This window comes from Sminthopsis crassicaudata, chromosome 6, assembly GCF_048593235.1.
Source record: "Sminthopsis crassicaudata isolate SCR6 chromosome 6, ASM4859323v1, whole genome shotgun sequence".
Classification (NCBI taxonomy): Eukaryota; Metazoa; Chordata; class Mammalia; order Dasyuromorphia; family Dasyuridae; genus Sminthopsis; species Sminthopsis crassicaudata.
In genome coordinates, this window is record NC_133622.1 from 37,427,496 (window position 1) to 37,454,655 (window position 27,160).

Below are 27,160 nucleotides of genomic sequence, written 5' to 3' on the forward strand. Positions count from 1 at the left end.
TGGCCTCTTAGGGGAAGTTAGGTAGCGCAGTGGATGGAGGACCCAAGTTCAAATCTGGTCTCAGACACTTAACACTTCCTAGCTGTGTGACCCTAGGCAAGTCACTTAACCCCAGCCTCAGGGAAAAAAAAAAAAAAAAGAAAATGGCCTCTTAACTAGTTGTCGTCCTCCCCCCCCCCCCCAAAAAAAAAAATAATAATCTGGGAGGGGAAGACCCTGCTAAACTGATATTTACATTCACCCTGTGCCGATCTGCGGATTGGCCTGAGACTTACTGTCAATGAGACCGAAAGTGAGTTGGCTGTAAGGCATGGTCCTAGCCCATAAGGTCCATATATTGGAAGGTCTTTGAGCAGAGCAGCCACAGAGAAGGGGCTGATGTGCTGTGCGGATGGAAGGGAAAGAAGAAAGGTGCTGTGGTTTCCAACTGGCCAGTTGCAGTTGGGTTCCTAGGAGGGGTAGCTCCTCAAGGAAGACAAGACAGACTGAGCTGAAGATAAGAGTGAGTTTGAGCCGGGAAAGTACCTAAGCAGAACAAATCTAGGTCCTGGCCACCAGCCATTGCTTTTCTGTTAGGAGATGGGAATACTGTGGTGGCAAGTCATTGTATTGTTCAATTGAGTCTTTTGAAACTTATTTTTCTTTACAGTGATGTCATTCTAGAAATTTTTCTTGGATTTCACCCCATTAAGTTTTTTCAGGTTTCTTTGACTCTTCGGTCATTTTGCAGCTTCTTATTTTCAAATTCTTTACTGTCACAAGAGGGTTGCTATGAAAGCCGTACTCCATAGGGGTTCTTTTTCTTTTTCAAATTCTTTGAAGATTTGTAGCTAAAACTATTTCTAGATCAGTGGACAGAGAATATCAGAGGATGGTTCTAAGGTAGTCAATGACTTTTGAGTACTGTTCCAAATTGCTTTCCAGAGTGGACAGATGTATAGCTCTACCAACAGTGCCCCACTACTTTTTTGTCATTTGGATAAGCTGAAGATGTAAGATAGGGCAGAGTTTGTTTGAATGGATGTCAATGGGTTGGACAAGCTAATTCTGGTAGCTTTGGAGAATGACTCCCACAACCCAAATCTGCAGTCTGACCTCATTTTAAAAGAGCTCTTTTTTTCTCTTTATCTTCAGGATTTTTCATTGTTCATTAGTTTACCCACTTTGCACTTTGTCCAAGATAAAGGAATTTTAGGTAGTTCTGGTTGGTAATTGTTTAGAGGCATAATTGTACTATTATACATTAATAAAACTTGATTTAGAAGGTGTGGGTGTAAACTTCTGCCTTTCTATAATGACCTAGTAACTTCCTTATTTAAAGGTAGGAAGGAAAATAATTTTGTTTACTATTTGCTTTAGGTTAATTGCAGAAATCTCTTAATTCCCTTTATCTTGTCACCCATTTTTAGCTTCAGTCATATGCACACTGTTAAAAATAAGTTGTTCTTCCTAGAAGTTAGGTATTTTTCACTTTCTGTTTGACTATCTCATAGGCGAAACTCCTGCGCAGTTATTTTCCTGCTCTTTATATTTGTGAACATGACATTGTTGCAGCCTGTTCACAGCCACCATATGCTTCTCTTTGGTCCTTGGTGTGTGTGTGTGATATTCACTGTTAATTGATTTTTTTAGAGACAGTTGTATTCTATATCTTGCCATATAGTGTAGTATTAAAAAAGATGGACCTTTCCTTTCACAGGAAGCCCGGGGTCAGTAAAGGAGCTTTTAATTTTCTGAAAGCAATTCAGCCCACGCTCCATCTCTTGTTCAACTCTGGGCCCAACTCATTGTCCATCTGGACGGTCTGACCCAGATGTACACACTGCTGGGTAAGCTCTATAAAGGTGTCCACTGAGATGCATGTTGAAATCTGGGCGTTAGAAATTCTTCATGCACTTGGTCTGTCTTCTGCAAAGACTCTTTTGAGTGACTATAGCTGTCTTCCAAAATTACAAATGATGAGCAGTGAGCAAAAGTACACATGGCAAGAATTATTCAGGGCGACAGCTTCCTCCCCTCTCTGCCACAGACTTCTAGGATGGGAAGCCGCGGTCAAGGATTCCTTGGCTCCATGGCAGTTTGGGAGGTAAACTCCCCAAGTGATAAGAGCACAGATGCACTTGGTCAGATATTATTGGCTTCTCACTGGGTGCTGGGAACTTTGGGAGGAGCCCCCGGGGATGGACACCTGGGAGTTTTAGGGAATCAAAGCACCTTGCAGAATAAAGAGGTCCCAGAGGTGCGATAGACAAAGGACTTGAGACTGAAATGATCATCACAAATAATGAAATCCAAGCTAACTTCATTTGTTTAAAGACTTAAATATATTTGAGTATGTTAAGGAGGGAATCTGACTCAGTCTGGGCAGCCCCAAGAGCTGCTTTGCAAAGAAAACCAGATCAGGAGCGCCTCCTGGGGGTGGGGGGGAGAAGAGGCATGCTCCAGGAGCTTTAGAAGTAGCAAGATGCCCTTGTCCCTTGTCCTTTGGTTTCGGGACTCCAGTGGTGCCGGCAGGGTGGGGGTTGCTTCCCTAGTGTCATATGAAAACAACCTGAGTCTACTTTTATTTCACCTGTTGTGTATATAGAGTAAGGAGGGGTGGTAAAATGTTTGTGTGGGGGAAGAAAATTTGTGTGTCTATTCGTGAACTTAGAATCAGGAAGGTGTGGGGTTGATTCTGCCTCTTTTAGCCAAATGACCCCGGGCAAGAATGGTGTGGATGGATAACTGCTTGCTTGTATTACCTACCTCATGATAAATGTAGGGAGAGAAAGACCTATAATAAATACTAAACAGTGCCTTAATATAAATATATTTATCACATTACAAGTTGTTCACTGATATCCCATAGTTTTGTAGAATTTAAAATATAAGGTTTCCTAGCATTAATAAGAGGAGTAATTTTAGATTTTCACAGCTATTGAGTTAGAATGATTTACATGGAAAATTAATTTTATTTTATTTTTTTTAATCATTATTCTCTAGTACCTTCTCCAAGTAAATTCCGCTCCCCTGCAGCACCATCTCCTTTGGCTCTCCGACAGCCAGTGAAAGCTTTTAATAATCATGGTTCTGGCCCTGTTGGTGGGGGCCCAGAGGCGGCACCCCTCCCTCAGACTAATTCCTCCCCTGGGCCACCCAGCGTTCAGAACGCAGTCTCACCAAGCCCTGCCAGCAGCATCAACAGCACGACCCTCACCAGACCTGCGGGAACGCCAGGGATGAGGAGCGGCTTGCCCAGACCCAGCGCCCCTTCGGCTGGGGGGATCCCAGTGCCTCGCAGCAAGCTTGCACAGCCTGTTCGCAGGTATGTGAAAGAGTGTGGGGATGGCAGCGGCTGCAGGGTAAGGCCCCACTAACCAGGGAGTCTGGGCCCTACTTTAGAAAGGAGTCTTTCAAGAGTTAAACTTACAGCAGGATTAAGAATAACTTGTTGACATGTTTCAGCGGATGAGTACTGGATCAATTGGGAAAAAATGACACTGTTGCTATAATTGTTTATTTTGGAAAAGTTAGAATAAATCCTATTTTTCAATTAAAGAACTACACAATATTTCCCCAGTTACCTGCTTATTTATTTGAAAAATTTTTGTGCTATATCAAATTGCTAATGATCTTACCTGCTATCTTTCTAATTGCCTGTTACTGATCAAATGAGATCCACAGCAAGTGTTATTTCTGAATGCTTGTTAATATTTTACTAATAATCCTCTTTTCTGCAGGATTTTATCATACCAGCTCCCATGGATTTAATTCTTGTTGATATGTTCTGTGTATTGCATTGAGCCCTGTACCGCCCCCCCCCCCTTTGTGTCCCATAGCCATCCAATACTTAGCGTGTCCCCAGCAGCACTCCTCCATCCATCTTCATGTCATCTTTGACCTTTTGCTCTGCCATCCCCTCTCAATTTACCAAGTCTTTGATTTTGTTTCTCCATCTCATATTTATGCTCATTTTTTTACTCTCAGCCACAACACTGGCCCTTGTGCCCTTTATTCTAGACTTCAGTAGCACTTCCTGACAAGTAGAGGTGTGATAGGGTCAGGTCATTCCAGGCCCTTAGAACTCCCCTTCTCGGACTCTAGTAGCTCCCTAACTCTGGTATCAAATGTTAAGTCCTATTTGGCAGTTCAAGCCTTCTACAGGCTAGTTCTTCCACTGTTATATGTGGGGAAACTGCACATACCTCTGCATCCTTTTGTTGCAGTGCATTTGTTCCCAGTACATAGAATACTTTCACTCCTCTCCTTTAAATCCTGTTATTCTTCAAGACTCCGCCTCAACTTCGCTTACTGCAGGAGACAGTGATCTCTCCAGTTTCTTTTGGCTTTGTATTTATTCCTGTAGCCAGGTGGCTGGCACAAAGTGCATTGCAATCATTTCACCTTATTTTATAAGAAGATCAAGGTAATCACTTAACAGTTCTTCTTCCCTTGCAGGATGGATGTGTTGTGATGTTTTACTATCATCTACTGATTCTCTGATTCATACCTTTCTTTAATAAATTGGGTGGATATCTCTAGGCTATTGGGAGCGTTAGCTTTTTATTTTACTCTTCTTTTAGTCTGGAAGAGGTGTAGAGAAAGATGGACTGGGGAAGCTACAAATGGAGACATTACTTAGGGGAGGTAGTGGCAGATCCACCACCAAACAAATATCAGAGGACAGCAGATTGCGTGTCCTCCATCTTGAAACCTTTCTGAGAACTTACCTGCCCTCAGAATGCTTTCGTCCAGTGACCTAACCGGTGAATGCGGAAGGTAGACTGCAGGCAGATGACGTATGGCCTTTCTAATAACAATACTGTTTTGTTTCAGATCATTGCCAGCTCCTAAAACATATGGTAGCATGAAAGATGATAGTTGGAAAGATGGCTGTTACTGACCAGCAGAGGAGAATGCAGGGTCCACGGCTTTACGGACATCCCTCCGGCAGAGTGAAAGACAACTTTATATGCAGACTCTTCAGACTAACTTTGGGATTTGTAAAATCCCAGCCCTCTCTGTCTTAATTAGCACAAACTGACAGAGATGATCAAGCAGCACTTTAATGACATTTTAACATCAGCTATGTTTGGTAATCATACAATCATTCTCCATCGAATCACTTTTAGTTTTGTTTACTAGAAAACCCAGTTAATTTTTGAGTATTCAACTGAGGCCAATGTCTGGGCAAAAACCTAAACAGATGCCAAAGAGAAATGCCCATTTGCATCCCAAAGTGCATCTTTGTGCACGAGACATGCAGTAGATTCGAGCTATCCAAAACAATCAGCCTACTTTAGTTGTATATAAAAAAAAATACATTTTCCGCACCAATAAATGTGTTTTAATGAGAACTAATATTCTGACTACAATTGTCTAAAGTGGTGTTTTCCCTTGGACCCAAACTACAAATTGAAAAAAAAATTTGGTTTAAAAAAAGTAAAAATACCTATTTAAAAGAACTCTTGCAGCAATTATTTGGAGATTTACTAAAGAGATGGTTTACCCTAGTAGACATGGCTTTATGTTATCCTAAGTTGTGGAAGTAGCTAATATAAATCACCACCATTCTCCTGCATCCCGCATGTTGCACCGACATCCGAATTTCGTTTCTGTTGCCAAAAGGGCTCTTAATATCAGTTGTACAGTCTTTCCAAACTTCATAACTCCTGGCTCAGGAAAGATGACCTTCGCTATCAAAGCCAGCTGGTTAACATTGTTGTTCATTATTACAGAGTGGAGAGGTAATTTTGGTAGTTGTTGTATTAGCAGGTTTCCTTGAGGATAGAAAAAGAGCAAGTCATACCGTATTATTCATCTTGATTCTCACACCTCAGTGCTTACAGCCTGGAACGGAACTGTAGACAATAACAGCTAAGGAAAAATCTATGCACTTACACAACAAAATCTCTGGACGTGGTAGTTGTACTGTCGATACCAAATGACACCCATATAGTTCTGTTTCATGGTATGAAAAATAGCTTGCTGATCTTGTTTTTTTATGTTTAAAATTTTTTGAGACTTTGTCCCTTAGAAGAATGTATTCTGCCTTATATCTGTTTTTGCATTATTGCTAACATTTTGAAACCTGCTGCATATGTTTACAAAATGTTAACTCTTCCCATACCATGGCTATCAAATTTATGCTTTGTCTACACTTTTCAATGGTTTCACCTACCTGATCACCAGGCAAAACTATTTATGGGAAATTTTTTTGGTTTGTTTTTTAAGCTTTTTTTCCTCCCAGTAATTTTAGAAGACTGGGACTTTGGTAGCCTAAAAATGATTTAGATAACCAAACATAAGTTCTTGTGTCTGTTAAGCAAAGAAATAAGCTGGCCAAAGTACGTGAAAAAGAAGTGGGAGGACTTGTAGGCAAGGAAATCTTTGGGCATAGCCTTGAGTTTTATGGGTTAAAAGAGGGTGAAATAAACTACCTGAATCCCCGTTTTATAATACCCACAATATCGATGGGAATTGTCAAATCACTTAAAACAAGAAGAAATGTATCCTTTTTAGTACCAGTGAGTTACTGAATTTTTAATAGTGGTTGGTAGAGTACCATGGTAGCATAGGAGTACCACAAAATGAAATATTATGTGCCAGAGGCAAAGGAAATAGATAAAGAAACTAGAAAGTCCTGTCTACACTCGAATGATGCTTATACACTTGCACACTGACTCCATGCAGTTTGCCCTGCCGTGTAACCCGCTTATATTCTAATACTAAGTTAGACGGGACTCCCTGTTCCTAGAACACAGTCACAAGATAGATTTCGGAACTGAAGACCCGAGGACAAATGGCAGCAAGGCTTTTCTGTAACTCCACAACCTTGTACTACCACGGACTTTCCCTCTGAGCACCTTGTTAACACGGGGCAGCTGTAGCGTTCACATCTACACAAGTGATGTCACTTAATTCTACAAGCATATAAGTGAAAGATCTAGCTATTGCCATAAAAACAGGCCTGTTCTCAATGCAACATTGCAAAATAATATGCTGCAGTCGGATAGGAATTTTAATCAATCTATTATTATGAGAAACATTAATCTTTCAGTTTTAAAATAAGTTTCAAAAGGAATATTCAGGTTATTTAACTTTGTTTTTAAATGGCTGCATCTGAAAATATATATTTTTAAAATTCAAGTACTTCATCACTTATTACAAAGGTATTCTGAACTCGGGTTTGGCAAAGCAAACTTTTTACCTGCTGTTCTTCTACCACAGACATTTGGCTTCTGGTTTCCTGAAGAGAAAAATTGTTTTTTGGTTTGTTTTTTTAAAACTAGGAAGCCTTTGTGCACTGCCAATTTTTCTGTTTGAGGAAATCCAAGGATACTCTGTGGTTAGACTTACTTATGGAAGAAATGTGGATTTGATAAACTAGTGCCTATGATTTACTTAACTTATGTTTGATATATAGTAGTAAGGGTTTTATGAATGTGGATTTTTTTTTTTTGTGCCAACAGCTCTGAATTGTCACTTATATGTAAGCAGAAAGCTTTGAGCTCTGCTTCCAAAGTTATTTAATTTTTCCAGTGTTTGAATGTTATTTTTTGTAAGTGTGTTAATAAAAAGTGTAAAAATTAGAAAATATAAATATTCTTAACTCTTAAGCATTTGCTGGATCATTTTTCTATAAAACCTATTTGTATAATATAAAACACTCTTAAGGGTTGACTTTTTCTTCAGTCTATCAGACCCTCGAATCACATTTTGTAAAAAATAGTAATACAACAGGGACCATTCATAATTGTCACAGAATTTTTAACGTTAATATCTCAACCAGTTTCCATACTGATTTTATCACTTTTATAACAAACATTTTCAAAAAAAAAAATCTAATTGGATATGTATGTGGCCCCTGGATATGTGTATCTGTAGTATGATCCTAGACTATGTATGTTTGAATTAACTTTTTATCGAATTGACTGTACAGGTGTCCATTTTTGACATTATGCATGGTCCTTTTAGATCACATGAAGTTTGATTTGCAGACATTTCTATAGACTAACTTGTAAATGTGGTTGTCTCCTTAATAAACAGCCTGACCGTAATGCTTACTGTTAAATTTATAGTCATTTTTGCAAGTGTCTCATCGGTACTTAAAACAGGTAAGAAAGATTCCCCCACTCTTCTGAATCGGACACAAATCCGAGTCTTGTCCAAATTTAACCTGCCGGCTTCAAAGATAATGCTGCCCTTCATTTTCTGCATCATTAATAGCGATGGATTTAGATTAGAAAGGTACACTACAGGGGAGGGTCAGAAAGCCCCACTGCTGGGTGCTAACAGCAGGTCCCTTTGCTGAGTTGGTTTTGTCATCTATAACATTTTCCTTTCAACTCCCTGGAGGAGCTCCTCGTGCACCACCAGACCTATTAGTCCCTGATTTCCTCTGGCTGGGTGTAGTTATTTTTTTGCCTAAGTGCTTATTTTATCAAATGAAAATATATAAAGGAACATCAAAGGGAAAATGCAACAAGGAATTAGGAAAAGTAGCTTTGATATTATTTACATCTCGCCCAAGGTATAAGTTCAAAAAGTGTCTTTCGGTTTTCCTACATTCTGGCCGAGACGGCAGAACTGGGCATTTTTGGATATCTTGATGTTGTAAGAAAAGACTACCTCAAAAAAAAATTAAAATTAATAATAATAGAGACTCAAGGCACAGTTCAGTATGAAGTATTCTGCTATAGTGGAGCGAGGCTAGTTTAGGAGAGACGGCTCCATACTTGTGACAGCCTCTGCTATGAGCTTTTACTTGCCAGCGCCTGGAAGGCCGCTGCTGAGCCCAAGTACCACTGAGTGCCTGGGAGGGTGCAGGTTTGGACTTCCTTCTAAGCCTCTCCCAGTCCCTTAGAACCTGTGCTTAGGAGGCCGCTGTTTAGAGAATGGAGGTGAGCAGTAATCAGAGAAGAGAGGGAAGAGAGCTTTTGCTTTGGAGCAGCTTTTCCCAAACTGGCCGTGGACACTTGGGTATGGGACTCTGTGGTACCACTGAGGAGTCTGACCTAATTTTTGTAAACATGGTATATTCAGAGGAACAAGGACAAGGAGTTCTTGTCAAAGACAATATCCACATCACAAAGGAAGATGGGAAACACTGAGGGTGCTCCCCAAATAAGGAGTCAGTAGCTTTGGTGGAGAAGTGGGATTTGAGGAAATGATGCAGGGGAAAAAATGACCAGGTCGCCAAGTGGGCTTGAAATTTCTGCAACAAATTCGTTTGCCATTTAGGAAATGAACGCTTGCCATCATTTGGTAGGGCAGGTTTTTGCTGTTCCAGGGGCTGTCAGGCTCAATTGACTGAGACCTTGTCCAATTGTGCAAAAAAAAAAAAAAAAAAAAAAAAAGCCCCTTAAAAACCACCAACAAATATGAGCCACTCTGCCCCCGTGTGTGATGAGCACAATAAAGCCGAGAGGCCCTGGCCCAACCCCAAAGGTTTTTTGTTTCTAGCCCACTCTGAGATTTGTCTGATAGAAAGGGCGAGGGCGGGAGGCTTGGCATCTGGCTTTTCTGGGGTCAGAATTAAATGTCTGGTTTCAAATAAGCCCCATGAAGGGAAGAGGGCCAACCTTTCCCCTTGGACATGTGGCAGTCACGTCTGGCCCTGGGGGCTTGGAGCACCGTGCCTGCCACGACTAAGCAGTCACGATACACATGTGAAGTCTCAGATGTGGAGTCCTCCGAGGTTCAAAGACCATTACAGACTTAGAAAAGAAGGTCCCGCCAGAGTTATGAGTGGGGACCCTGAACAACAGGAAGGAAATCCCCCCAAGGTAAGAAGGGTCTTAGCTGGGGCTAGTCCCCGTGCTGGGGACCCAAGGGAAGGCCCAGCCTCGGGAGACAGCGTGAACGGCCAGAGAGAGAGGGAAAGGGGCATGTTGGGGGATTTGCTTCTGCGTTGAACAGGGGGGCCTCCCGGGATCTGACTGCCTGTGAAGGAAGCTAAGGGTTCCTGAGGGCCCAGGGGAGAATGGCAAGTTCAAGGCCCAAGGACCAGCCAGGGCTGAGGCCAGGCTCAAGAAGTGGCCATTCTGGCTATCCTGGGAAAGGCCATGGTGAGGAACAGAGCAAATAGAGGTCCTGGATGGTCCCAAGAAGGGACTCCACAGGGAAGCTACTGGGTGGACCTTGGCGAGAAGGAAGGGCCTGTGGAGGCAAGGAAGAGGCTGCTGGCTGATGGGAACCAGGGCTGAGAGCCGGGCTTCTGCACTGGGGGACAAGCACTTCTGCACCTGGAAGGACCAAGCGGCTGCGGGCCAGGCCAAAGCTGGCCACCTGGAGAGACGCGGCTCAGCACAGGAGTGCTCCGGGGTCCCAGAGAGCAGGGACAGTGTTGAGACGCAATGCGGGCTGCCAGCACGAGGCACCGGAGCCCCACACACAGGACGAGAGCTTAACTTTGACCACAGGGATGCTCCTGCAGACAGGAGGGGGAGATGAGGAGAGCCGGGCCGTGATAAGGTCGAGTGAGGGGGAGACCTGATGGGCCTGGCAGACCACACTGCAATCAGAAAGGAGAGGACTTGGGGGGGGGGGAGGCGTGGGACACGGAGGCACAGGGCCACCTTCTCCCTCAGGCTAGGGGGGCACAAAGTTTTGAACTCCAGGCGAAGGGTCTCGGCTTCTCAGCGAAGTGGAGAAAGTGGTGGGGGAAGAGAACGAGGGTTGGGGAACATCGCCCGCTTGGACCGAGGGGCTCCTTCCCTTCCCCTGCCTCGTCAGCCGTGAGCAGAAGGGAGGGGCGCGGGGCGCTCCAACCACACCCAAGCTGGCCCGCGGGCCGGGCCCCAGCATTTGTTAGGTGCTGCTGAGCGCTCCGTGCTGGGGATACAAAGAAAGGCAGGGGCAAAACCCGCACCGGTGGCTAGGAAGGGCACCTGCCCCTTGAGGAGAGGGGAGCCAGGAGCTCCCCAAGCCTGGAAACCTCAGATGCTTTTTCCTCTCCAGCAGCATCTGGGGCCAAGAAATGCATTCCATAGAGCCTTAAAGCAGATGAGGATTCAGCAGGATGTTTCCCAAACTGAACTAATGCTTTTGGCTTTCCTGCCTCAGTTTACCTGAGGGCATGCTCAAGAAGGAGAAGGCAGGATTTCACTTGTGCAACTCTGCACTGCTGGGCACCAGCCCCGCCAGGACCCCTTCTTAGGGCCGCAGAGTAAGACCGGGTTCCCTGATAAGACCCACATGCATTTTTAACTAGAAAACTCGGACTCGGTTTCCAAAACTCTTAAATACTTATCACCTGCCAGGGGGCGGCTGCCAGGGCCCTGCCAGAGTCATCCCCATCCTAAGGGCTTTTGCAAAACCTGGGTGCCCTTTTAAGCCATTTGGAGAAATGTAACGTTCTAGGGTGGTTTTCCGGAGGTCTCAGGACTAGCCCTCATTTCAGCAGAGTTTTCACCTCCAGAATAGCCAGGGAGAGAATCCAAATGCCTTCCTGGGGCCCGGGCCAACTTGGGCTCAGTGGGGGAAGCAAGAGGCCAGGAGGCCACCAGGGTCGTGTGAGATGGAGGTGAGTGCCAGGACTTATGCTCCGGCCTCCAGCCACCTCCAAGGTGGCTCTCAGTCCCACCCTAGCTGAGTTTGTCCAGGCTTGTATGCTCTATTATAATTAGCTCATTTACAGCACACTGAGTATAAGCCAATCATTCTATCACTAGGGAACTATTATTTGTGGTAAGATTAAATCAATCATACTGAACTAGAGAACTATTAGTCACCACCTAAACTAGAGAACCATTTCTCATCAATTCCACTGTTAGCACCTTGTTAGAATCCCTGTTTCAGAGTTCTAGCCCGTAACAGAGAAAGAGAGTATTTCAAGCAAATAGGGTTCCAATTCACCAGCAAATAGAGAACTATTTTCAGTAAATACTGTAGGTTTTAAAAACAACCATCAGCAACTAAGCTATAGGAATAGGGAGGGAGGAAAGGAACACTTTAATTTAGCACCCACAGGCAATGCGCCAAGTGCCTTCCCAATGACCCTGGGAAGTGGGGTGCTATTAGTATTATTGTAGTAGTAGCAGTAGCAGCAAACTACTACAACAGCTCTAACGTACAGCTACAGGAGTAGCCTGGGATCCCACAGCCAATGAACGGGGGAGAGCAGCTTTGCTCCCATCCAGCTGCCCTTTCCCACCTCTCCTGCTCCACGGGCTCCACTGACTGCCTTTTATTAAATAAGCACTTAAGAAATGCTGGGATTTAAAAATTCATTATTCAGAAAAAACTGTTGGGAAAACTGGAAATTAGATATCGATCCACACTTAACACCATATACCAAGATAAGATCAAAATGGGTCCATGATTTAGGCATAAAGAGGGAGATAATAAATAGATTAGAGGAACAGAGGATAATCTACCTCTCTTGTGGAGGAGGAAGGAATTTATGACCAGAGGAGAACTAGAGATCATTATTGATCACAAAATAGAAGATTTTGATTACATCAAACTAAAAAGTTTCTGTACAAATAATACTAATGCAAACAAGATTAGAAGGGAAGTAACAAATTGGGAAAATATTTTTAAAAACAAAGGTTCTGACAAAGGTCTCATTTCCAAAATATATAGAGAACTGACCATAATTTATAAGAAACCGAACCATTCTCCAATTGATAAATGGTCAAAGGATATGAACAGACAATTCTCAGAGGAAGAAATTGAAACTATATCCACTCACATGAAAGAGTGTTCCAAATCACTACTGATCAGAGAAATGCAAATTAAGACCACTCTGAGATACCACTACACACCTGTCAGATTGGCTAAGATGACAGGAACAAATAATGATGAATGTTGGAGGGGATGTGGGGAAATTGGGATACTAATACATTGCTGGTGGAGTTGTGAAAGAATCCAGCCATTCTGGAGAGCAATCTGGAATTATGCCCAAAAAGTTATCAAACTGTGCATACCCTTTGACCCAGCAGCCCTACTACTGGGATTATATCCCAAAGAAATACTAAAGAGCGGAAAGAGACATATATGTGCCAAAATGTTTGTGGCAGCTCTTTTTGTTGTAGCTAGAAACTGGAGGATGAATGGATGTCCATCAGTTGGAGAATGGTTGGGTAAATTGTGGTATATGAAGGTTATGGAATATTATTGCTCGGTAAGAAATGACCAGCAGGAGGAATATAGAGAGGCCTGGAGAGACTTAAATCAACTGATGCTGAGTGAAATGAGCAGAACCAGAAGATCACTGTACACTTCAACAACAATACTGTATGAGGACGTATTCTGATGGAAGTGGAAATCTTCAACATAAAGAAGATCCAACTCACTTCCAGTTGATCAATGATGGACAGAGGTAGCTGCACCCAGAGAAGAAACACTGGGAGGGGAATGAAAATTGTTAGCACTAATATCTGTCTGCCCAGGTTGCATGTACCTTCGGAATCTAATGTTTATTGTGCAACAAGAAAGTGATATTCGCACACATGTATTGTACTTAGACTATATTGTAACACATGTAAAATGTATGGTATTGCCTGTCGTCGGGGAGAGGGAATAGAGGGAGGGGGGGTAATTTGGAAAAATGAATACAAGGGATAATATTATAAAATATATATATATATATAATAAAAAAAAAAAAAAAAAAAAGAAATGCTGGGATTCAGCGAAAGAACTCTGCGAGATGACTATGAACCACTACATAGAATTCCCAATCCCTGTCTTTTTGTCTGCCTGAATTTTGGATTTCCTTCACAGGCTAATGGTACACTATTTCAAAGTCTGATTCTTTTTGTACATTAAAACAACTGCTTGGTCATGTATACATATATTGGATTTAACTTCTACTTTAACATACGTAACATGTATTGTTCAACCTGCCATGGCGGGGAGGGGAAAAATTGGAACAAAAGGCTTGGCAATTGTCAGTGCTGGAAAATTACCCATGCATATATCTGGGAAATAAAAAGCTATTAAAAAGAAAGAAAGAAATGCTGGGATTGACCCTCAGAGTTGCCGTTGGTTTAACAGGTGAGAAGCTGAGCCCAGACCTTGCTCTATGCACGCAGCATTGCCACCCTCGCTGGAGCTAGTCTCATAAAAGGCCTGATTGAAAAGGGGGCTCCGAGGCGCTCAGGCCAGGACGGCCATGAACCCTTTAGCTGTGCGAGAAACGATGACGAGCTCCCAGTCACCCACCAAACAGCTCCTCTTGAAGCTAACCAAGGTGACCACCTCTAATTTCTTGGGTAAGAGATGTATAGCAAAGATAATAGCTGGAAAACAGAGACTCTTGGGAAGTACACCAGATCCCAGGCATTGCACAGGGCGGAAACTCTTTTAGCCTGAATCACTGCCTGAGTCTGGAGAAGCCAGTGGGGGCTAAAGAGAAAGAGGGCCCCAGGGCTGAAATAACCAGCTAGGCCCAGAATTGGGCCATGGAAGGCAAGCTTGGCCAGATCCAAAACATTTCCATCTTACTCGTGACTCACCCTAGAAAAGTCAAGTTAAAAAGGAGTATGCTTCCATCGTATCTGGACTCTGTGGGTTCTTTCTCCGGGTGTGGCTAGTGTTCCTCATCCCAAGTCAGAAATCCTAAGCAGGGCATCAAGGTCGCCCACTGACATCATCAGGACATGGAGTGTTCCGTTTCCACATAGAGCTATCACTCCCAATGACCAAGAAGGCGGGGCTTGCCTGCAAAGTGTGAGAAAACTTGGGAGGCAAGATTAGAAACCATTACTTCACTTGCTGATGGGACTGTCATGGTGAGCTCCTTAGATTGCCCCAGCAACTCTCAGAAATAGAGGTAAATCGGCTTTGGAGGGAATTCTAAACTCAGGTAAAATAAGTAGCTGCTTTATATGAAACATATCAAAGGGCAATAAACAACAATGACAGGCACCATGGCGGTCACCACAAGAGTGAACATCCCCCAGGACCAGTTTCACACTGCAAAGACTGATGTGGTAGAACTGCAGTGGATGAATCCAGCCTCCAGTACTTGCCACCTAATTCCAGGCTTCCTCCAGTTTCCTCATCTGCAAAATGGGGGTAATAAGAGCAATGAACTCCCAAGGTGGGTTTGAGGACAAATGAGATGGCATTTGTGAAGTGTCTGCACACCCCAAAGTTAATCCATGCTAGTTATAACTGTTTATTATTCTACACCCAGGGGAGAAAAACACTTTGCCTTAAAGCAGTGCCCATTCTGTCCCCAAAATAAAGAATTAGAAAAGGTCAGAGCTACAAAGGATTGTTCTGAAGCTTGAATGTTTTCGGTGGGAGAGCTGGATAGGAACACAAGCAATTTGGGATGGGAGGAAAGAAGAGAAAGGTCCTGGTGATCAGTTTGAAACGCCATCTTTAAAAAAAAAGTTTTCATATAAAATGATTTAAGATGTTGAATTTATAGTGTTTACCCCCAAGTAGGAATTATCTGAGTGGCTCCACCTGGTTGCCCTAAGGTAAGCTGGGGACGGAGAACAGCATTCTAATAGAATTTAGAGTTGTCCTAATGTACCTGTCCTCAGGTACCTTACAATCAGCAATCGTGAAGGGCACTCATCCCTTTCAATGGTTGCCCTATAAAATACCATCATAAGGACTGGCTATTTCATATGGGTAACAGTAATGGAAATGCTTGGGAGGGGTCTTTGAAGGGAGGGTCTGTTAATTGAGAAAACTGCCATGGCGTAAGGGGCAGGGCAGCTCCCCCAGAAGATGACTTGTACATGGAGTGATGTCCCCCGACTTGGGGCTTCTGGTTTTTTTTTTTTTTTTTTTTGTTTTGTTTTGTTTGAGGCTAGGGTTAAGTGACTTGCCCAGGGTCACACAGCTGGGAAGTGTTAAGTGTCTGAGACCAGATTCGAACTCGGGTCCTCCTGACTTCAGGGCTGGTGCTCTCTCCACTGCGCCCCCTAGCTGCCCCCGGCTTCTGTTCTAATGGATCAGTGCTCCTGCTCTTCCAGCTTTGGACTCTGCCTCGGGAAGCCCCCGCACCCAAGCTGTCTGATTCTGGCCTCCTTGGCCACACAGCTTCTGGCCTCTGGAAGCCCCCAGAGACACGCCCGAGATCACAGTGGAGAAGGCCACTCCGACTCACTGCTGGCTTGTTAGAACTGACTCTGCCTTTCCCACCCTGCCTTCCCCCCCCCACTCCCCCCCGCCCGGGCCACGGGAGGTTCTGACAACCCTCACCCCACCGCGTTCCCGGAGAGCACAGCATGTCGGCGCCCCCAGGCTGAGGGCCGCTCCCCTTCCCTACCCCCCCCCCCCAGCCTCCGAGGCAGTTTCCTAATGGCAGTTTCAGGCCCGCATCCTAATTTGCACCTGTCAGCGGCATCCCCTCCACGCGGCAGACATTTATTAGTGATGGAAATAACGTGAAAAGGGCCCGCGCAGCGGGAGAGGGGCGGGCTGGACGCTCCGTGTGGCTTCCCGGGAGGTCCCGCACCGGGAAGCTGAAGCCCTCGAAATGCTCCCTGGGAGGAGGCACGAGGGAACCCCGCCCCTCCAGTACAAACCCAAGGGACATCGAGTTTCCAAAGCTAAATCTCCCCTAAATCCGCTTTTGGTCCTCGCTCCCACCTGTGGGTCACCTCAGAGCCTTTCCCTCTACTCCTCCCCCATGTGGGGTGTCTCCTCCTCCATCACGCCTTAGAGGGGGCTAAGTCCTTTCCCCTTCTTAGCTGCAGCCGAGGGCGCCTCCAACCTCCACTGGGGAACCTGCCCCTCCCTGCGTTGTCAAACCGCCTTCCTGGCCGCGCTCTCCTGCTCCCGGGCCTGTCGGATCCCGTCCTTGGGTCTGTGGCAATAATAAGTAAATCTCCTAAATAAGCCTAATTTTTTTTTGCCACACACAATGGCCATTACATGACCGAACCCCAAATCACAGCGATGGCTGCTACATCAGCCCACCACTACCTGCTCTGCAGCCCGGGAGCCCCTCTCCCGGCTCTCCCTGACCTTTTCAAACCCCCAGGATCCGCTCCATCCAAGGAAACACCAAACAAGGAATGGCCTCCTGGGGGGAGAAGCAGCCAGGGAAGCTGTCAAGTATCCTTCCTTCTCAAAGAAGGCCACGATGTGGCAGCTGGATTGAAGGGAGGGAGGGCCGGGCAAGGTCACCGGCCTCACTTTCCGCTCCAGAGCCATCGGGGTGCAGGGGGAGAGGGAGAGGGCTCTGGATGCAGTGGGAGACCTTTGCCTTTCTAAACAAAGGTCGTCTTTAAAAATCTCAATTTGACCCAGGCAAAGCCGACCAGTGATTAAGCCTTTGGTAAGAACTGTATGCGCCAAAAAAAAAAAAAAAAAAAAAATTGATCTGGGAGGGGAAGACCCTTAGGATTTCTGGGCAAGTCAGCAACAATTCCTACTTACATTCACTTTGAGCCAATAGGGACCCAAAAAATTACTGTGTGGAGCTTGACCTGGGGCCTTCTTTGATCAATGACAAACAGAATGATCTGAGTTTAAGGCATGGTCCAAAATCTTTCAAAAAGGGAGATAGAAATAGGAGAAAGAAAAGGGCAAGAAATTGAGAAGCCAGATTGAGAGAGGTGGTAGTCAGAGCAAAACACTGATGAGAAGAGACAGGGTGAAAGAAGAGGAAAAAGTATAAGTAGGAGAGGAAATAGGATGGAGGGAAATACATAAATAATTATAACTATGAATGTGAATGGGCTGAAGCCTCCCCTCCCCCCCACCATGGAAACAGCAGAGTATTATTTATAAGAAACCCATTTGAAAACATATATTCACAGACTAAAGGTAAAAAGCTGGAGCAGAATATATTCTGTTTCAGCTGACATAAAAAGGAGGGATAGCAATAGGTGAATATTGTTCTTTGGGAAATGATGAGCAGGATGCTTCAGAGGAAAAAAAAAATCCTGGAAAGTCCTCTATGAACTCAAAATGAAATGTACTGTATACAAAGTAATAGCAATGTTCTGGGATGACTTTGCTATTCTCAGTAGTACAACCACCTATGACTACCCTCAACTATTCTGAAGGACTTAGGAAAAAAGCTTATCCACACCCAGAGAAGAAACCTACTGTGTCTGAAAACACTTTGAAACATTCTCATTCTCTCTCTAATTTTTCTTGAGGGTTTTGATTTTCATTAGGGTGGGAGTTCTATGTTTGCTTTTACCACTCGACTTTTATGGAAATGTTTTGCATAACTTCACAAGTGGTTTCTTAATTGTGATTGGGATAAGGAAAAGAACCTAGAACTTGATTTTTTTAATGCAAAAAATTAACATAAATATAAATATAAATTATTAATATAATTAGGGGAAATATTAAATAAATAAAATAAAACCTTTTAAAAGGGGAAAAAATACCATAGACAATGAAGCAATATCAATACTACACATATATGCACCAAGTGGTAAAGCATACAAATTCTTAGAAGGGAAGTGAGTTAGTTACAGGAAGAAACAGTCAGCTGTTTCTCAATCTCCCCCTCTCAAAGTTGAATAAATCTAGCCACAAAATAAACAAGAAGGAAGTTAAGTAAACAGAATTTTAGAGAAGTGAAATATGATAGACCTCTGGAGGAAACTGAATGGGGATAGAAAAGGATAGGTTATTCTTCAGCAGTACATGACACCTACACAAAAAATGACCATGTGTTATGGCATATTATAAAATGCATCCTTTCCAGATCACGATGCAATAAAAATTACATGTCAAAAAGGACCATAGAAAGATAAACTAAAGATTATTTAGAAACTAAATCATCTAATGCTAAAGAAAGAGTGGGTCAAACAATAAATCATAGAAGCAATCTATACTTTCATCAAAGACAATGACGATAATGAGAAAACATACCAAAACTTATGGGATGCAATCAAAGCAGTTCTTTGCTTAGGGGAAAAAGCTTAGATGAATAGAAAAAGAGGAGATTAATGATTTGGGCATGAACTAAAAAAGATAGATAAGAAACAAATTAAAAATCCACAATTAAATACCAAATTAGAAATTCTTAAAAGGAGAGATCAATAAAATTGAAAGAAAAAACTATTGAACTAATCAATAAATGAACTGGTTTATGAAAAAGCCAATAAAAGTTTATTAATCTGATTAAAAAAGTCAACCAAATTACCAATATCGAAAATGAAATGGAAAAATTCACCACCAATGAAGAGGAAATTACAACAATAATTAGGCACTATTTTACCCAACTCTATGCCAATAAAGCTTGGCAATGTGAAATGGGAATATTTATAAAAATATAAATTGTCCAAATTAAACAAAGAAATAAAATATTTAAATAACCCAGTTTTAGAAAAAGAAATCATACAAGCCATCAACAAATTTCCTAAGAGAAAATCTCCAGAGCCAGATGTATTTACAAGTTAATTCTATCAAATATTTAAAGAATAATTAATTCCAATAATATATAAAACTAGAGAAAATTCTTTTTATGACACAAATTTGGTATCAATACCTAAACCAGGAAGAGCAAAACTTTAAAATTACAGATTTCTCTAATGAATATTGATGCAAAAATTTAAAATAAAACATTAGCATTTATAGCAGTTCTTTTTGTGGTGGCAAAGAATTGGAAAAAGAGTAGATATTTATCAACTGAGGAATGGTTGTCTAAGTCATAGTATCTGAACGTAATGGAATATTATTGTCCTATAAGAAATAATGAACAGATTGATTTTAGAAAGGCCTAGAAAGATTTACACAAACTGATGCTAAATGTAGCAAGCAAAACAAGGAAAACCTTGTACACAGCAACAGCAATGTTGTGATGATCAACTATGATAGACAAAAAGAGCACTATGGAGACTGAATGCAAATTGAAGCATGCTATTTTCACCTTTTTTTTCTTCGTGATTTTTTGCTTTTGTTCTGATTTTTCTCTCCTAACAACTCATTGAAAATATATAAAAAATGAATATATATCTATAACCTCAAAATAAATAATAATAATAATAAAATGTGCAAAGAGATCACAGTAATTTATTACCAAGATAATACTTCATGATCAGGTGGGATTTAACATCAAGAATGCAGGGCTGGTTCAACATTGGAAAACTGTCAGTATAAAGGACATATCAACACAACCAACAAAAAAAAACCATATGTGTATCTCCACATTCTCAGAAAAAAGCTTCTGACAAGATTCATCACCCATTCCTATTAAAAACTCTATAGAGCACAGGAATAAATGGAGTTTTCCTTAAAATGGCGAGTCATATCTATCTAAAACCATCCATAAACATTACATGTAATGGGAATAAGCGACAAGCCTCCCCAGTAAAATCAAAGGTAAAGCAAAGATGTCTGTTATCACTACTATTATTCAATGTAGTACTATAAATGTTAGCAATAAAAAGAAAAATATATTGAAGGAATTAGGGCAAAAAAAAAAAAACTATCACTCTTTGTAGATAATATGATGGCAAACTTAGAAAATCCTAAAGAATCAAGTAAAAAATTACTTGAAATAATTTACAACTTTAATAAAGTTGTAGGAGTAAATAAGGCAACATAAATTGTCAACATTTCTATCTATAACTAAAAAAGTCCAGCCAAAAGAGTAGAAAGAGAAAGTCCATTTAAAATAACTAAACTATTTCTGGTTAAATTAAAGATCATTTAACTTATTTCTCAATGCTATGGGAATAATTAGGCAAATAATTATGTATTAAGTTTGTGAAGACAGTATATTCTATTGGCAAATATGAAAACTGTCTGTTCTAAAAAAAGAAATAGATATTTTGTAGATGTAACAAATTACTTTTGTTAAGGAGTTATTCAATTGAACAGAGCTAGAAGTTAAATGTCTTATTGCAAATAACAAATGTATGTAATGTTCTTCCCTAAAGATGTGATTTTCTCTGAGAGCAGGTTTCTTGGGGGGCTTCTGGGAGCAGCCTTAGTTTCAGCTCAAAGTAATAATCACCTCAAATGCAGCCAGGAGTTAAAGTTCAAATCCTTTATTGTTTCCGTCAAAATCTTACCTCCTTCACTTGGGGCTCGGCTAGTTTTCTGGAAGCTCTTCTGGATCTTGCCTCTAGTCCTTTGCCTCTGCCAACTTCAGCCTCTAACTCCTAGAATGTCTCCAGCCAGCACAGAAGTGGAAAATGGAATGAATCTGTCTCTGCCTGTGAATGGGCTTGTCCTTTAGTGGGCTCCTCCTTATATATGCTCTCTTAAAGGTGTGAATCTTGTGGAACTCTAATTAAGTATTAAGTACGTTAGTGAACTAGAGAACTGTTAAGCACCGTTGTTTCTATCAATTCTACTGACTTATCACCTTGTAAGAATTTTAACAAATGTACTGCTTTAAATTTTGAAATGGGGTTACTTTAGGTTGTTATTCAATGTATTTATATATCTATCCCAGAACTTTTTTGTTAACTTATCTAGGTACCAGTCATGTATCTGGCAACTTAGGATGAATTCGTTTTTCTAATGGAATCCATCTTATAAAATTGGCTTCTGATTTCTAAAGTGGAAATTTGTAGGAAACTTCTAAAGGTGACCTGAGCTGGAGAAAAACCAGACCACACCAAAGGCATAGGACTGCATCAAATGTTTCTAGAGAAAGGGAGACATCTACTTTTCCCTTTTATGTCTTTTACCTTGTAAGGTCTACTTATCAAAGGGGATTGGTCCCTTTGATTTTTGTCAAGTGAAGAATTGCAGGTGTTTAACCTATGCCGGATAGCTTGCTGGCTAGGGAAGTGGGATGGAGGAAGGGTGGGGAGGAAAATTTGGAAGACATGGTTTGATAAAGGTGAATGTTGAAAACTATCTTTGCATGTATTTGGAAAAATAAAAAGTTATTAAAAATGCAAAGAAGGAGGGCTCTGGCTATATTAGAACTAAAATTATATCATTAAGTGGCAATCATCAAAATCATTTGGTATTGGCTAAGAAATAGAGTGGTGGATCTGTGGAATAGGTTAGATATATAAGACAGTAGCCAATGACTACAGTAAATTACTTTTTGATAAAATCAAAGATTCTAGCTTCTAGAATAAGAACTCACTATTTGACGAAAACTGGGAAAACTAGAAAATAGTATGTCAGACCCTAGGCATCTCAACATGTTACACTATATACCAAGGTCGAAATGGATGATGATTTAGTATAAAGGGTAATACCATAAGCAAATTAGGAGAGGAAGCAACCTGTCAAATCTGTGGAAAAGGGAAAAGTTTATAACCAAAGAAAATATAGAGAACATTATGGAATGCAAAATGGATAATTTTGATTACATTAAATTTTAAAAAATTTACACACAGCAATCTAGATTAAAAGAAAAGCAGAAACCTGGGAAACAATTCTTGCTGCCAGTGTTTCTAATAAACAGACCTCTATCTGTAACAGTTGAGGATCACGTCCCTGAGTGCCTTATGGTATTTCTCTGAAATGTTGGATTGCTGAATTAATGGTCCATCAGACAATTATTTCTGAATTCAAAACTCAAAACAGTTACGGTCCCAAAATATTTCATCTCCAATAGTAAGTCTCACTAATCAGAGTTTCAGGTATATTCAGCATTCAAGGATCACACAGTCTAAATAATAAATATTGACCATATTCTTCCCTTGGCAGCAGTAAGAGATTCATCATAGGAAACTCCCAACTTATCTTGCTATCCAAGTAGATGGTTTTAAGTTCAACATTTCACAAAAATTTTGCTTTAGGGTGCTCAATAACCAAACTCAACCAAAAACCTAAAAATTCTAAATTTGTAAAAAAAACAAACAAACAAAAAAAAAAAACCCCAAATGTTCAAATATTAATCATGTTCAAAGGGACATAAAGACTGCTCTTCCCAGAACCCCTTAAAACAATGAGAACAATAAAACCAATTAAAAAGAACCCATTATGCATCAATGAGCATTTATTGAGTCTCATACACGCGGTAGTGGACACAACTGATGAGATTTCTTGTCTTCTCTCAAGCTGTTGCAGCTGAGAGTTCTCAGGAGGACTTGGGATTCCCCTCCTGTTCCCTTGTAAGTTTTCCTTTCATTTTAGGGCGGAAACAAGACAATTCTTAAAATTCAGGTAAAACACGATCTATTACAAAAATGGATAGGAACAACAATTTAGAATCAAATTTCCAATTTTAACACATATACAAAATTTAAAATGGACCAGAACTTAATTTTAATTGGTAAGACTCCTAAATTCTAGCTAGATGTTCCGACCAACTGAATTACCTTCTGGTTCTTTCCCAATTTGCACAAACGTTTTCCTTCCTCTATACACCGTCCTCCCAGCCCCAGGGAGCCCAGGTTTGGGGAGTCCCACTAATTACCAACTCAGATGAGGTTCATTTAGTTGACTATGCTTCCAAATTACCTCATCCGAAAATCATTTATCTAGATGTCGGTATTATAAGTGCTCCCATCTAAAGTTATCGAGTATAAAGCGATGACATCCAATAAGTCATCACTGCTAGAGCACTTGCCCTCTGCCATAGCACTTACAGTCACGTGATCCTCACCACAACCACCATGATTATTTCTCTTTAAAAATCAGGAAATGGGGCAAAGAAAAAAAAATAGCATAATTTTCGCCACTGAAACACGGAAAAGTCGGCTTACCAAGGACCGAGGTGGCTGGCTCCCCCACTTTATGTTGCTGGGGCCCGTGGGTGGAACCTTCGCATGTATTAGTCACGTGCCTTGAAGTGGAGAAGATAAGTTGGACTGTCCCTGTGTGGGCTCCCAAATGTTGGGGTGCTAGGATATAGAACCCGCAAAACGTTGGGTTCTGGACTGGTGGCCCGAGGTCTGCAAAATAAATAAATAAATAAAAACCTGTAGCCTCCAAATCAAGAGACTAACATTTTGTTATTAGGTCACTGACAAAGTTCCAAAAGGGAGAGAAGAAGCGGGGGCCGGGGAGGCAGGCCCAGGGGAACGGCAGTGACGGACTGGTTTCACGGCCTGGCACCTTACTCAGGATAGCCGGCCATGGGAACGTAAACTAGGGAGACCGGATCTCTTTCCGGACCGGGGAGCACCAGCAGCATTCTGGGGGGCCGGTCCCCAGCGCGCCAGGTCTCATGTCCGAGGCGATCACTTCCCGGGTCGGGCGGCCCCGTGATTACGTCAGAAACAAGAGCAGAGTCGGGCCGGGGAGAGCGTCCCGGGAGACTGAGGGGCCCGGGGTGGCGGGAGCCGGCCGCGTTCTGCCCGGAGCCGTGCGGGTAGCTGGGATTTTCGGAAGCGTTTATTAGACCGGACGGGGAGCGTAACCTAGCCTTCCCCTTAGGGGCCACCGCAAGGTCCGGGCCTCCCCGGGAGATTCCCTGCGGGACAGACAGCCCGATGTCCGGGGGTTGGGGGCCAAGAGCGTGAGTCCGAGCTATGGAACGGGCGGCTTCCGGAGGCTACAGCGGAGCCCCGGCCCGAGAGCCCTCCCGCACCTCGCTCTCCCCGGGGGACCACGGACACTTGCGCGGGAGGGGTCTCGGGTTCCAGCGCGCCGCGTTACCCACCCACGGCCCTTTTATCCTCTCAAACATTTGTTTCTTTATTGTACTAGATAACAATGGCCATCTTTACCTCATTCTTCTTCCCCCGCTGCCTCGGGTCCATGTCCGGCCGCTGGACCCCGAAGGCTCGGGAGGGGAAAAGTGAGCCGGGAGGCCCCGCCCCGCGGCCCCGCCCCGCCTCCTTGAACGGCTCGCGTGCACGTCGGGGCGTTTCCTCCACCGCCCGGCGCAGAAGGACCTGCTAGCTCGGAGAAGTTCTAGGCCGGGAGGGGAGGGGGGGAAGGGGCGGGGCCGCCGGGTGAGGCGCGTCGGTAGTTGCCCACACCAGGGGGAGACGGTTTGCTGCGGGAGTTCGGAAATCCGCCGGCTGCGCAGCGGAAGCGGCCCCGGAGATCGCTGCTTTCTCACCAACTGAAGCGCCCTGGAGGCCGTGGGGACTCCGGGGGGCCCGGGCTTTCACTGAGTGATTGCTCCAGATCACTCGGGTCCGAAACCAAATCCGGTCCATCCGAACCTTCTCCTATCCCTGGCTCTTGTCTGTATGAAAGGTGCCTAGCACCCCCTCCTCCCCCCGCCCATTTCTGAACACTCAAACCCAGCCCCGGAAGGAAGCTGCAAGCCTATTTCTTCCCCTGAGGCTGGGGTTAAGTGACTTGCCCAGGGTCACACGGCCAGGACGTGTTAGTCTGAGGGCAGATTCGAACCCGGGTCCTCCTGACTTGAGGGCTGCTGCCTTGGAAGCCCGTAACAGCTGGTGGTGCCCACCCGACCTTGTTACCTCCGGCCCCACTCAAGCACCCGAACAGGGCCGTGACACCCGATGGCCTCACAACTGATTGCTTCTCACGAGGCTGAATGGGAAAAACATCGCCTCTTCCTAGTGGAGAGAGAGGACCGGGGAAAATTACAAAAATAGGGAGAAGAGGGAGGTTTTCCCGGTTCGGCTGTAGGATCCTACGTCATGGCTCCATTTGCTATCCTAAACTCAAGGGTGCAATGGGCAAGCCTCCAGGGCAAAATCATTCCAATCTGTTGGTTATCTCGGGCAAAAATCCCAAATCCGGTGTACTTGTACGTCATCTGGCCAAGCAGGCAGGACCGTGCTCTCCAAGCTGTGTCTGGTATTTTCCAGGGAGATTTCTCCAGTGTCTCGGGGACCTGACCAGTGGGAGATCATTTAACATAAACCAGGCCTGATCAAGCTCTGAAAAGGTACAATAATCTTTAAAAATAAACACACGACATCTCCATCTTCGGAAGGCTAAGCTCCTCGTTGGCCTCCTTGCCAGCCCCAGGTCTTACCCTGCAGAAGGAGGGGCCCGTGGGATCCCGGAGATCCGGGGCACGGGGCCCCGGGCTGGGCCTGGCGTCGGCGAGTCCCGGGTGCGAATGCGGCCGGGTGACTTCGCGTGGGCGCCCCAGGGACGCCATCCCCTCCCCTTCCCTGCTCAGTAAGCTCGGCAGCTCTGTATCGCGGCCGGGTTCCATGCCTTTCTCCGCCTGGCTTCCGAATCCTTTCCTAGGGGCCCCCACCCCTCCCCCTCCAGCCTTCTGACCCAGGCCTGGTCTTTCTCCCTCCTCGAGCCACCCAGGTTTGCTCTGCACATGGGGAAAGGGAAGGCTTCAACAGACTCTGCTGCCGACAGGCCCACCGAACTCCCAGAGAGCCTTTAGCTCCCCAGCTCCGGGGACTTCCTGCCTTGCACAGGGGCCCCGGGATTCCTGGGGCGCCCATTCCTAAGTCAGCTCCGGTACGTAACGGAGGACTTTTATCTCTGCCCAAATGTCTCAGCCACATCACACAACCGGGGCCCCCAGAAGAGCAAAACTCCCTGCAGGGCAGGCTCCGGCTCAGCTCCAGGCCGGAGAGCTGTACCGCAGGCGGCGTTCCCGAAGCCGGCCCAAATCCCCGCCGGGCACACGCTACTGCAAGTATTGTCAGGAAATAAAAGCGGGCCGCTGCAGCCTCGCATCCTCCACAAGTGTATTTACTATTTGGGGGGCAGCTAGGGGGCGCAGTGGAGAGAGCACCAGCCCTGAATTCAGGAGGACCCGAGTTCGAATCTAATCTCAGATACTTAACACTAACCAGCTGTGTGACCCTGGACAAGTCACTTAACCCGGCCTCAGGGGGAAAAAAAGAAGATATTTACTATCAGCATCGGTGGCTCGTTAAGACAGACCTCCATGGTTAGGTAGAACAACCTTTTCCAACCCTCTGGAAGCGGCCGTGCATTTGTTTGTCCGGCACCAGTTAAACCCGCTGCCTGATGCAGGTTCATAAATCTTAGCCCAGCGACGTTCACACTAATTCACTTAGGGCTGGGGCAGCATCTCTTGGCAGCGAGGCTCCAGAACTGGCAATGCTTAATGAAAGCTTCGCCCCGACTGACCCTATGGGGCCTGTAATTTCGCTAAGTGCAGCCACAGAAGAGGCGGAATAGAAATGAGACTGAGAGCCGAGTTCTGAATAATTTTAAAATCCACTTGGATCATCAAATTCTAAGAGAAATAGAAAATATGTGTTATCAAGGCATTTTTCTCAAGAACTGTTGTTTTTTAATGCCAGCAGAATTAAGAGTGGGGAAGGCGGTGGTTGTCTAGGGGCACTCTACCTTTGTGTCACTGGGAAGGGGTGCAGAGAGGGTTATTTTTGGCGTTACTTTTTTAAAAAGTCAGATTTTTAACGTTTCAGTCAAAGACAAGTTGAAATATAGATAAAAA

The 27,160-nt window shown here is 43.8% G+C and overlaps 1 protein-coding gene and 1 long non-coding RNA gene across 4 annotated transcripts in view; one reads left to right on the forward strand and one right to left on the reverse strand.

The window, feature by feature from the left end:
- SLAIN2 (SLAIN motif family member 2) overlaps positions 1–5,343 on the forward strand; it is a 46,139-nt gene extending 40,796 nt beyond the window's left edge. For both annotated transcript variants that reach the window (XM_074276875.1, XM_074276876.1), the window contains 2 exons: positions 2,986–3,307; positions 4,819–5,343. In XM_074276875.1, coding sequence (XP_074132976.1) covers positions 2,986–3,307; positions 4,819–4,885 — 389 coding nt within the window. In that variant the 3' untranslated portion in view covers positions 4,886–5,343. The remainder of the gene's footprint in view (positions 1–2,985; positions 3,308–4,818) is intronic.
- Positions 5,307–25,001, reverse strand: LOC141548082 (uncharacterized). 2 transcript variants are annotated; one of them, XR_012483793.1, is made up of 5 exons: positions 24,507–25,001; positions 23,541–23,729; positions 20,937–23,010; positions 14,445–14,667; positions 5,307–5,762 (listed from the first exon to the last, which is right to left on the reverse strand). It is a non-coding gene; the product is annotated as an uncharacterized LOC141548082 (long non-coding RNA). The 2 variants fall into 2 exon arrangements; XR_012483794.1 differs by lacking the exon at positions 14,445–14,667.
- Between the last annotated feature and the right edge of the window lie 2,159 nt (positions 25,002–27,160).